This window comes from Mauremys reevesii, linkage group 5, assembly GCF_016161935.1.
Source record: "Mauremys reevesii isolate NIE-2019 linkage group 5, ASM1616193v1, whole genome shotgun sequence".
Classification (NCBI taxonomy): Eukaryota; Metazoa; Chordata; order Testudines; family Geoemydidae; genus Mauremys; species Mauremys reevesii.
The window spans coordinates 34,211,136-34,223,186 of record NC_052627.1 but is presented as its reverse complement, the minus strand read 5'-3'; the positions used below and the strand labels follow the sequence as shown (position 1 = coordinate 34,223,186).

The 12,051-nt window shown below is 41.8% G+C and overlaps 1 protein-coding gene across 4 annotated transcripts in view; it reads right to left on the bottom strand.

The window, feature by feature from the left end:
• Window positions 1-1,107: 1,107 nt before the first annotated feature.
• SLC39A8 (solute carrier family 39 member 8) overlaps window positions 1,108-12,051 on the bottom strand; it is a 68,123-nt gene continuing 57,179 nt past the window's right edge. For all 4 annotated transcript variants that reach the window (XM_039539899.1, XM_039539898.1, XM_039539901.1 and 1 more), the window contains exons 5-8: window positions 10,930-11,097; window positions 9,377-9,584; window positions 9,015-9,199; window positions 1,108-1,347 (exon numbers count right to left, since the gene is read on the bottom strand). In XM_039539899.1, coding sequence (XP_039395833.1) covers window positions 1,198-1,347; window positions 9,015-9,199; window positions 9,377-9,584; window positions 10,930-11,097 — 711 coding nt within the window. In that variant the 3' untranslated portion in view covers window positions 1,108-1,197. The remainder of the gene's footprint in view (window positions 1,348-9,014; window positions 9,200-9,376; window positions 9,585-10,929; window positions 11,098-12,051) is intronic.

Below are 12,051 nucleotides of genomic sequence, written 5' to 3'. Positions count from 1 at the left end.
TAGGATTGGTCCTTCAAAAATGTATATTTTCCTTGCTACACTGAACTTTTGTACAAGGAAACTACTCATTACAGAAACCCTTTGATTGCTGACAATGGTGGTAATGAGACCTTACAAAAGTTAAACCAAAAATTGATTTCCCCCCCCCCCCCCAGAGTTGGTGGCGGCTGTAGCCATTTCGCCGCCCCAAGCATGGCAGCACACCACGGGGGGCGCTCTGCCGGTCGCCGGTCCCGCAGCTCCGGTGGACCTCCCGCAGGCGTGCCTGCGGATGCTCCACCGAAGCCGCGGGACCAGTGGACCCTCCACAGGCACACCTGCGGTAGGTCCACCGGAGCCGCCTGCCACCCTCCCGGCGACCGACAGAGTGCCCCCCGCAGCTTGCCACCCCAAGCACGTGCTTGGCGTGCTGGGGCCTGGAGCCGCCCCTGCCCAGGGTAATATCTATGGAACTTGATATATATCTGAATATAAAAAACAAACATTTCAAGGCAAAGTATTTGTAAAACTTAAAATACACAATCTTTTTAAAACTTTATAGAATTCATAAATTGTCAAATTTAATACAAAGTTTACTTCTAAAAAATTGTTCTCAAAATAAATCCACAATCTCTTAGTGCACTTAAAGAGAAAAGATCAAAAGCATTACTGCTATCTTTCCTTCCAGTGTTAATTAGAATTTAGAATCATTTATATCTATTCTGAAATCATTTGGGGGTTTTTTATATGCTTACAGGGAAACCCTGCAACACAAGTCATGAAAGCAGGCAATTTCCAAGCTGATTTAATTTTAACTGTGATGAAAACTAGAGTATGAACCTTACTATTTTCTTTTGTACTAATTTCCATCTTGACGAACTTTTTTTTTTAAAGTCCAAGTCATATGGAATACATATAGCTGCCGCCCGCTTCATTCCACTGAATGTAACATCCTCTTTTTACCATTGTGCAGGTACGTCTGACACCTTCAAGTGTTTGAATCCATTGCTTGTAATACTCAGAAGTTAATGGCCCATTTTATAGGACTGATTTGGGAACCCTAAAAGAAAAGGCTAACTTTCTGTGATTTGCAGAAGAAAACAGGGTCATTGTTTTAAACCAGGTAGATTAAATTAAAGTCCCTTTATGGATTTCAAGAGTTCTTCCATTTCTAATTTACTAATATCCTTCATTATCAGTGCCATCTTCAGAATCTCATTATTCCAACTCAATGTCTCCTGCATACACGGTGATCAGCAGTATAGCAGCAAATCCTGTTAGTAAACCAGCATTCTGAATGAGGAAGAAGGTTAAATCTGTTCTCCTTCCAGTCACTTTCTCCCTCAGCATGTCGCTCATCTCTGGGAACTAGGAGAGAGAGATTTATTTTTTAGGTAACTGTTGCCATCTTGTGGTAGAATATGTAATTTAGCATCTTGATGGTGATTTTTATTTTGTACTTTATAGCTGTGTTTGGATCTTAAACCTAATAGAAAGGAGAGGTAGTGGTAGGGATAGGTCAAAGGGCCCATTTCACCAATGATGGGAAAATTGAAATGGTGGTCAATTCTCCTGTACTGTAATCTAGAGATGTTATCCACATCTGAATCATATGACATCAGGAATTAATGGGGATCCATCTACTAGGCCAGATGTTAATACAAGCAGCTGCTGCCATCTTGCCAAGTTACACAATTAGAATAAAAAGAGTGTTGTGGTCTGTCATTTCAAGCACTGCTGCAGTCAAGCACCTCTCTAGGCTCTTTTGAGGAATGCAAAATAAGGCTTCTGGGGGCACAGCTACAAAATCACACATCCTTTCAGAACTGGAACACCTAAGTGAGCGTTTAGGTGCATTGATAAGCTGGTGGTGAATCAGGGCAGAAAGGGCAATGACTCTGGTGAGATTTATCCCTTCACCTAAGGTACAAATGCACTACAGGGACAGGCTCTAATAAAAGATGTATTTTTAATCAAACAGTTTCATGTAACCATAAGAAAGTATGGTAATTCAACAGAAGACTGAAGCAACATACTATAGAATTAGTTGAGTTTCCTAGCAGTCAATGAAGACTGTCATCAAAGGTGACAGGAGACCTTAACACCCATGTCAACACTCCCTTTAACCTAGAGCTCCTCACATCCATGTTATCACCTATAGGCTGTTCTCAGGTTCCACCCACTTGTGGCCACACATTGAATATAAGGTTCCATGTGAATATGTATAAAGCCAACACAAAAATGATATTGCTACCATGTATGGACCACCATCTATTGCTAATGGTTACCAGAACACTTCCTCTTACATAACAAGGCCAAGCTTTCTTAATAAGTTTCCACTGTATTCTTACACAGCCAGATAGTCAAGGCACTGATGACCTAATACGATGCTATAATCACAAAATATCCACTGCTAGTGATATTGGCTTCTAATCAGCACCTCCCTTCCTACGCATTCACACTGCCTCCACTGATCTCCCAGGTTCTCAGCCCAAATACAGGAACTGTTGAAGGAATGAGACCAAGCAGCCACTAGCTAAAACACACCTGAAGATGAAGGTCTCTGGGACAAGAAATTCCTTCAGACTTGCTCCAGTGTCCTGTAGAGACAGCCACTTTCTCATCAGCCATAGCTAAATCAAAGTCTATGTCCAGCTGAGCTGGAGTGTACATTGTTTAATTTAAACCTGTGGTGTATTCCAGAACCCCCAAGCTCCTCCACAAACTGTTGAAGAAGGATCCACCTTCTCTGACCAAGTTGTGTGGAAGAAACAAATAAGCATGGAATAGATAATGCCATGCCTCCCTTAAGGACCATTCAAACAGCAGGAGATCCTGAACATAGTTCCTTCCCTATGAGCCACTCCCTATAATTCTGAATCATACTTCACAGCTGTGAACATTTAGGCTCTCTAATAACACAGGCTATTAACTCCTTCTTTGAAAAGTAGGCTACTACCTACCTTGAAAAATGTTGTTGTTCCAGAACCACTCCCAACTGCACTGCACTGCACTGCACTGGCAAACTACAGGCAAATAAACTCTAACTTCCCTTTCCTTGGGATGGATTATTTCTAAATTGATCAAAGGCAGCCTCATATCACCTAACAAGAGCTAATTTCCCAATCAGGCTTCAGTTGAGAGTATGACATGGAAATGATACTGGATGTCCCGATGAATGTCTCTCTCTCCTGGCACTGCCAGTCAAACTTTTTTTTCCTCTCTCTCTCTCTGCAGCAATTGAAACGTACATCATGAGATACTGCAGGACTGGCTTAGTGGCAGTACCCCCAAACGTTTTCATCCTTCCTAACAGACCACACCCAGAGGATAGCAAAGGTTAACAGCACTTCTGCAACCAAGGGCCTAGTTTCTAAAGTTCCACCACGCTCCTTTCAACCTTATGGAATGTCTAGATTAAATCCCTAGGGGAAGATTATCAGATGCTATTGCTTTAAATGCCAGGAGTATGTGGATGATACTGGGCTATTTATCCCTTTCACCTCCCCTATAAACTATACCACCTCCAGCTATCCTGCACCTGAACAACATCAGATCTTAGATGAGGAGCAGCTGGCTGAAGGTGAACCCAGGGAAAAAACCCAGGACTAATGCTAGTGGGGTACAGAGAGAGACTTCTTAGAACTAGACAACACCATCAATACGGGGTGCCTACCCCACCATGCAAAGTATGCAACCTACAACGCTGCATGGAATTGATACAAGACACCAAAATAACGGAAAAGCTTATTTAAACCTACAACATGCCAGGAGACAATGCCCTATCCTGTTTGTCCAGATGACCTTCTAGCATGTCAGACACAAACCTCTAACCACAGTGATCCATTCATTTGTGACTGCCAGGCTCACCTATTGCAACCTGGGTAGTTGGAAATAAATCCAAAATCACTAAACTTCAATGGTGCAGAATGCAGTTCACTTGCTGACAAAGACAGCCCAGCAGCTGCTGCTTCTCATCCCATCCTCAAATCATGGCACTGGCTACAGTCAACTGTTGAATCAAGTTTAAAGTTCTAGTCTTGGTTGGTTGTGGTGTTTGTTTTCTGCAAAACTCTCAGTGGGGTGATATTAAGTAAGCTCAAACTGCCTCTCCCTTCATGACCTCCCAAGGCAAGTGCAATCCCCTCAAACAGGTTAATACTAGTGGGAGCAGAAGACAGTCTTCTCAGAAGTAAGCCCATCACTGTGCAAGTCCTTCCCCTCCCCCCCACACACACACACTTGTGCTCTCTCACCCACACGTGCAAGTCACTAACAAAAGCTCTGCTCTGCCTGCTCTCAGAACAGGGGAGAGAAGAACATGAAGAGAAATGAAGTTCTAATTAATCCTACCTGCTTCTAGACAGAGGAGTGTGAAAATCAGGAGAGAAGTGGAAAATCAGACCTCTGTATAGAGCACCCACATATTTTTTTTTTCAGATACAATTGTAACAGACAACCTAAAAACAGAAGAGCAATGGATATGGAGACAGGGTGTTCTCTATATAATGGGTTTAATAACAATTGTTTTAAGTTGAGCTACTCTAAATGTAAGGACAATTCATGAATTTTTGCATGATATTCATGTTACATGAGTACTTACATTTATGATCTCATATCAAGGAGCATTTGGAGTGAAATTAAACCATTTCAGGAGTTAAATTGTTCTTGTAGAGGTTACTAAGCTATTGTGAGTTTGAAGGACTCTTGGTGTGCTGGTTGACTCTAAAATGGCCTCAAGTGCTACCTGTGCAATCATATCTTGTTGGGCTGTAGCTGGAGGTGGACCAAAATTGTCACCTTGCTCTGAGGCCCTTCAAATTCTGGGAATTTGGAGGAGCTTCAGGTTTGAACTCTGGGCTGTGAACCTGCATGAACCAGATGTGGTTCAAAAATCAGTTCCATTTCAGGAGAATAGCTGGTCTAGCAAGATTTGAGCCCAAGATAGTGATGTTTATGAATGGTAGTTAACAAGATTTCTGAATGTTGTGATTTAAAATCTCATCAAGGGCAAATCATGCCTGACTAACCTAATTGCCTTCTATGACAAGATAACTGGCTCTGTGGATGAGAGGAAAGCAGTGGCCGTGTTATTCCTTGACTTTAGCAAAGCTTTTGATAAAGTCTCCCACAGTATTCTTGCTAGCACGTTAAAGTAGTACAGGCTGGATGAATGGAATAAAAGGTGGATAGAAAGCTGGGTAGATTGTCAGGCTCAACGGGTAGCGATCAATGGCTCCATGTCTAGTTGGCAGCCAGTCTCAAGCAGAGTGCAGCAAGGTCAGTCCTGGGGCTGGTTTTGTTCAATATCTTCATTAATGATCTGGAGGATGGTGTGGACTGCACCCTCAGCAAGTTTGCAGATGACGCCAAGCTGGGAGGAGTGGTAGATACCCTGGAGGGTAGGGATAGGATGCAGAGGGACCTAGACAAATTAGAGGATTGGACCAAAAGAAATCTGATGAGGTTCAACAAGGACAAGTGCAGAGTTCTGCACTTAGGACGGAAGAATCCCATGCACTGCTACAGACTAAGGACCAAATGGCAAGGCAGCAGTTCTGCAGAAAAGGACCTAGGAGTTACAGTGGATGAGAAGCTGGATCTGAGTCAGCAGTGTGCCCTTGTTGCCAAGAAGGCTAACAGCATTTTGAGCTCTGTAAGTAGGGGCATTGCCAGCATATCGAGGGATGTGATCATTCCCCTCTATTTGACATTGGTGAGGCCTCATCTGGAGTACTGTGTCCAGTTTTGGGCCCCACACACTACAAGAAGGATGTGGAAAAATTGGAAAGAGTCCAGCAGAGGGCAACAAAAATGATTAAGGGGCTGGAGCACGACTTAGGAGGAGAGGCTGAGGGAACTGGGATTGTTTAGTGTGCAGAAGAGAAGAAGGAGGGCGGATTTGATAGCTGCCTTCTGCTACAGACGCTCCCCGACTTACACAAGCGTTCCGTTCCGGAACGCCTTCTCTAACTCAAATTTTATGTAAGTCGGAAACATATACCCAACAATTCTGCACCGCCCCCCCCCCAAAAAAAAACCCACAACAACCTATTTCTAGCTTGCAGAACTTTCTCTGTAAGTGCGGATTTGCATAACCCTGGGGGGCATCAGTACCTGAAAGGGAGTTCCAAAGAGGATGGCTCTAAACTGTTCTCAGTGGTGGCAGATGACAGAACAAGAAGTAATGGTCTCAAGTTGCAGTGGGAGAGATTTAGGTTGAATATTAGGAAAAACTTTTTCATTAGGAGAGTGGTGAAGTACTGGAATGGGTTACTTATGGAGGTGGTGGAATCTCCTTCCTTAGAGGTTTTAAAGCCCTGCTGGGATGATTAAGTTGGGGGTTGGTCCTGCTTTGAGCAGGGGGTTGGACTAGATGACCTCCTGAGGTCCCTCCCAACCCTGATATTCTATGATCATAATAAAAGCTCACATGACTTTGATGCTAATGAGTCCAAACTGCAGCTCTCAAACACAAGCCCCAGTCTAAAACTTATCTGTCTCCCCAGCCTCAACACCTTATTTATGAAATAGGTAGGCCACGGAGCCTATTATGAAGGCGAAGGTTAGTACATTTGTACTGAATCAGCAAGTACAGAAGGGAGGGTCTTCACTCATGGCTGATGTTTGCTTTTGTGCCATTCTTATTTTTTTAGCTGTAGTAGTTACAAATAAGTGGGCTGGGGAACACTTCACTATCAAAGCCCTAAACTGAATAAAAAGCACCTCAAAATGCAACAGGTGAGATTATTGACAAGGCTTTTTAATAACTTAAAGCATGATGCTAGAGTTGGAATAAAAAGTCCCCTGGAAATGATAAATTAATGCTGACCTCAAAGGTTATTGTTGCTCATAACTTTCCTATTCAACTAACAGTTAATGAAAGATGTAGGATAATATTCATGATATACACAAACTTGTACTGAAATATAAAGAATTGTTGAATAGTTAAAAAAGGGGGGGGAGTTGTGTTTAGTTTAATGTTAATAGTTTGATTATGTATAGTGAATGAGTTTGTATAGTACCTCTGCTAAGGCTTTGGCCTAGCTTTTGTCTTACCAATCTTTCTCTTACCTAGACTTCTTTCAATAATGCTTACAGCTGACAGGACAAAGGTGGTGTTGTGTTGGAGGACTTATGCTAATTAACTTCTTCTTACCTGATACACACAATGTAATGCTAAGTCCCTATATTGGAAAAACACGAGTAAGATAACGAAGACATGAAAACAGTATAGAGAGCAAAAGTTTTGTAAATTGAAGCTTGCATGTGCATATTGTAACAGTTACATAAGACAATGCTTAATGTTGAGTGAAGGAAAGCTAAAGAATATGTAATGTGAAAAGGTACAAGTGAACAAGGCTCAAGTCTCAGAAATACCAGACCAGAGACTTGAGACAACCATCATGAAATGCAGAAAGGCCTCCTGGTACCCTGGAACTCAGTAACTTGGGCCCCTACCTATTCCACCTTATCTGTTTTTTGTCTGGCATAAATATGATCAAATTATAAGTGACAATAATTCTGTCTCAATATGTATAAATTTGGGTGGATTTGTACTGTTTCCAACCTTACAAGAGGATTTTTTCTTAATACAGATTGCTGCTAGGGTAAGAGAATTTTTCTCCAGTCATTTAGTGTTGCACAGTTGGTTAGGAGCACTAAGAAAGTTTTCACTTTGATATATTTGCTGTGACATTCTGTGCCCCAAAGCAATATCCTGACACCCCCATAATTTTTACCATGGTGATATAATTGATATGTTTTGTGCAAACTATGCCTTGCAAGGTATCATTCTAAAAGTCTTGATCTGTTAAACATTAATATCCTGTTGGATTGTATGTGCTGTCATTGTATCTAAAGCTATTAATATTGACTATGTACCAATATTTCAAATGTGTTTGCTCCGGGAATGACACCCACAAAGCAGTTTTATATCCAGACTAGCCAGCACATTGTGGAAGAACCATCCAAGGTAATTGCCCATTAAGAAACACAATAGGCCATAAAAAAAGCTTATGTTCACCTGATGGTCTTTCCTGTGGATGCTTCAGCCAGTATGGGGGTAATGGCTTTTCTATGAGTCACTGAAGCATGCAAGGGCATGTGACTAGATCATGTGATACTGGACTATCTTATGCTTGTACTTTTCCATAAAGTGGGCTGGGGACTTTGCTTGGAACAAAAGTTCTCCCCACATGACGGAAGCTATAAACAGAGGAAGTGACATCACTTGGTCTCACTCCCCTTACAAGTGAACACCTGGAAACCCCTTAGGAACAAAGACTGAACCAGGGATATAGTCCCAGGCTGAAGGAAGGGATTTCTAGCCTGTGTATGGAAAATTTGTGAAATGTTTGCACTATCAGGGTGAGACACTGCTTGCTTCAAATCTTGTCTAGTGTTTAGAGCTTAGACTGCGATTTTGTTTTATTTCTTGGTTAACAACTTTGATCTGTACACTCTTACTTATAATCACTTGAAATCAATCTTTCTGTACTTAATAAATCTGTATTATTTTTTATCTAAAACAATGTGTTTGAAGTGCAAGGGGAAATCGGCTCAGGAACAGGGGCTGGTGCATTGTCCTCTCCACATTAAGGGAAGGGTAGACTGGGAAATAAATTTATACTGGTCAGGCTTTTGACCAAGGCAAGACAGTACAGCTCTGGACTCCTACTCTGGAGGGGAACTGGTCAAAGCCTCTCTATTGTTAGTTCATGAGTTGCTAGGAGAAGCATTCATGTAACTGCAGGTGGGTATGTCTCTGCTTGTGTAGGGCTGTGTAAGTGCAAGACCTGGAGAGAACTGCAGCTTGTCATGACCTCACAGCTTAAGAGGGGGGCCAGGTTAGTGAGACAGAGCTCAGCAGTACCCCACTTCCCAGTTGCACCCCAGGGAAGTCAGTCACATCCCCTATCAGGTTCAGAGGGCAAAATACCAAATTGTAGTGACTGAACCATTATTTAGTTCCCTAGTGGAAATTCCTATATTCTTATGCATGCATAAATAAATAAAATGAAATTGTATCTCACCATATCTGCCAGAGAAATGTAGAGGAACATACCGCCAGCTATTGCAAAGATAATGTTAGGAGCAAAGTTGCTGCCCACTAATATACCAAAAGCCAGACCAATGTAGCAAGAACATGCCGAAATAAAGTTGAAAAACAGAGCCTGGTAGGTGCTCATTCCTGCATTTAGCAAAATGACAAAATCCCCTGGGGAAAAAAAAGGGGGGGTGGGAGAGGATGTTCAGTGATTATTTTCTGAAGGTTTGAAAGGAGATTTGTAACTTGTATGAAAGTTATAAACCAGCCCTCTTTCGTGTAAATACTGAAGAACATTTTCAGTCAGCATTAACATGACTGACAAGTCAGTTAATGGAAATATCTTACCCAGTTCATGAGGAAACTCCTCACATAAGATTGCTATAGATGTACTAAGTCCCTGAAGCAGAGACAGGGTGAAGGACGCACCAATTGCCAGACCATCAATGAAGTTGTGCAAGGCATCACTCAGCGTGATCATCCAGGCAATTGTTCCAATCTCTGACAATGTGGGTCCCTTTAAACAGTTACATAAGCAGCTTTGGGTTTTCTCTTCCTGCAGAAAGAATGTAGCAATTATGTGAAGCATTAAACAGCTGCAAATAAGCCAATGGATTTTTCCCTTTTTTAATGTAGCGCTGCTACAAGGTAAAGTAATAATTGTTATGAAGACCAAAGTTCTTTGTCCCCAGAGCTGACACTGAACAGGTACCAGCTGCACACACTTTGACCCAAATGGGGAGGGATCACCACTCTGACTGTGAAATGGCATCTCAGTGCCCATTTAGCCCTTGGTTCATCTGAGACAAACACCAAGGGTGAGAACTGGGGTAGTGGATTTTACAATTCACATACCAATCCATGAAAAATTAGACAGAATACAAACTTGGTGTTCACATAGGGTACTAAAAGCCATCACTCACTCTCACTTCAAACCACTTAATTTGAAATGAAAGGGGGCTATCATATTACCAGTCCCTGTAATTCTTACTTGGGCATTCAGATACCCTGCTGATGGGCACCTATATAAAACCTAGATAGCCATCCAGGAGCATCATAGATTGTTTCACTTGTAAGTTTGGGCCCTGCAAGTCACGTCCTGGGGTTAAAATCAGTTTCTAAGGGGGGCATGTTCAATATCATTGCCAGTAAGTAATTTTCACTGTGCTGCTGAATGGTTCTAAGTTTAAAAAAAACAAACACAGCTTAGTGCAGAGCTGCTGAGTATGAACATTTAGGACCCACTCCTGTATCCCAGAAGTAGAAACAAAAGTCTGGCACCATTTAGTAATGAACCCCTTCAGGTAGATAAAGCATAAAATGAACTGTCTCCTTTGAAAAATTTGTGGTTTCCTAGGTGTTTGCACATACAATTTACAGTAATTGTGCTACTACATTTATAAACACAACATTTGTACATAAAGGCTCTTGGAAATCAATTAACTAGTGGCTAGTGCTTGAAATGGATAGTTCAATATATATTGAAGTTACAGAAACACCACCCTTTCTCTTTAGCACACTCCGTATACATCAATGTAATACCATATTCCTCTGATTACAAGAAAACTACAAAAATAGTTGTAGGAAGTGTTTAATTATAAACTATTTAAAAAGGGGGGGGTTGCTATGTGAAAGATAGAAGCTACTGAACAATTAAAATTTGTTGTTAGTAAATGAGAATATAAAATACTGATTCAGATCTTACCTGTGCTGACATTGCCATATGTTAGTGTTGACTTGGCAGCTAACAAAGAGAGCATCACTGACTCTGCAACCTTGCCAAGATAACTTTCATATTGCTCAAGTGAGTTGTGAGCTAGCAGTTTATAAAAGCTTCTCTCTTCTTCCTAGATAAGCTTATATAACCAACTGAGAAACATTGTTTTATTTAATGTTCGTACCTGAGCAGAGACCACACTAACTGTGTCAAAACTGAGGTTTCCATTAGGCTCTATTATGGCCGGATTTGCATAGCATGTTATCCCATTATTAGATTTCAATGGTATGGGTGGATTACCCTTAGCCTGAGGAGGATTCTGTTCATGATTTTCAAAATGAGTGTGGCCAGTCTAAATGGGGAGAGAAAAAACAAAAAAACCATAAAAATACAGACTACAAAATAGGAATGTGTCTAAATACACTGTTCAAGAAAAATCAGCTTGTCCATTTGGATGGACATATAGATGTCTCTGTGTTTATTATACTGTTGGGCAGAACTTCCCAAACTAGTCAGAAGACCACTGGTAGTCCACAGAGCATTTGCTGATCATTAATGGAAAGCTTGCTCTTCACAAGGCGGTGCTTTTTCTCCTCTCAATTCCAGCTGTTAAGTTGCACTAAAGACAACTAAAAATACATTAGCAAGTACTGAATGTTCCTGTTCCATGTATGTAATCAGTAAAAATTCCACAGGGATGTTATGCAATTGCATGGACCATCTCCCTGTTGTAATTTTCAACAGCAGGGGAGATAGGGCTGAGGGATCTCCCAGGGAGAAGAGGAGGCACACCAGACAGTTGAGGTGTGATTTTAAACTCTGAACAAGTCTGAGATGCCCTGCTCTGAGAGACATCCTGTAGACAGTACGTGAGCACACAAGACAACAAATACAGTGTGATAGGGGGACGAAACTGAGAGCCTGTGCAGAACCCACAATTCCTGTTAAAGTTTTTGCACTGGAACATGGAGGGGATGTGGGGATATTGGCAGTGAGGTGAAAGCACAGTCAGTGTAGAGTCACTAGGCCAAAACCTTGATGGGTGGGAGTGTCTGGCTGTATCTGCTTATCCTCCTTACACCCTACAATATCTGCATGAGTGCCCAAGGGAGGGCTCCAGGGTAGAATGCCCTTATGTATTTTCACCAGGCAAAACCCATTCATTCAGGCTTTGCTCACCGGATTTGGTCCTTGAGGGTGAATAGAGTGTGGCCTAGTGATTAGAACAGGAGATGGGAACTCAATTTCTGGGTTCTTTTCCCAGCTCTGCTTGTAATTCTCTGCGTGAGCCAGGTTCGGTTACTGA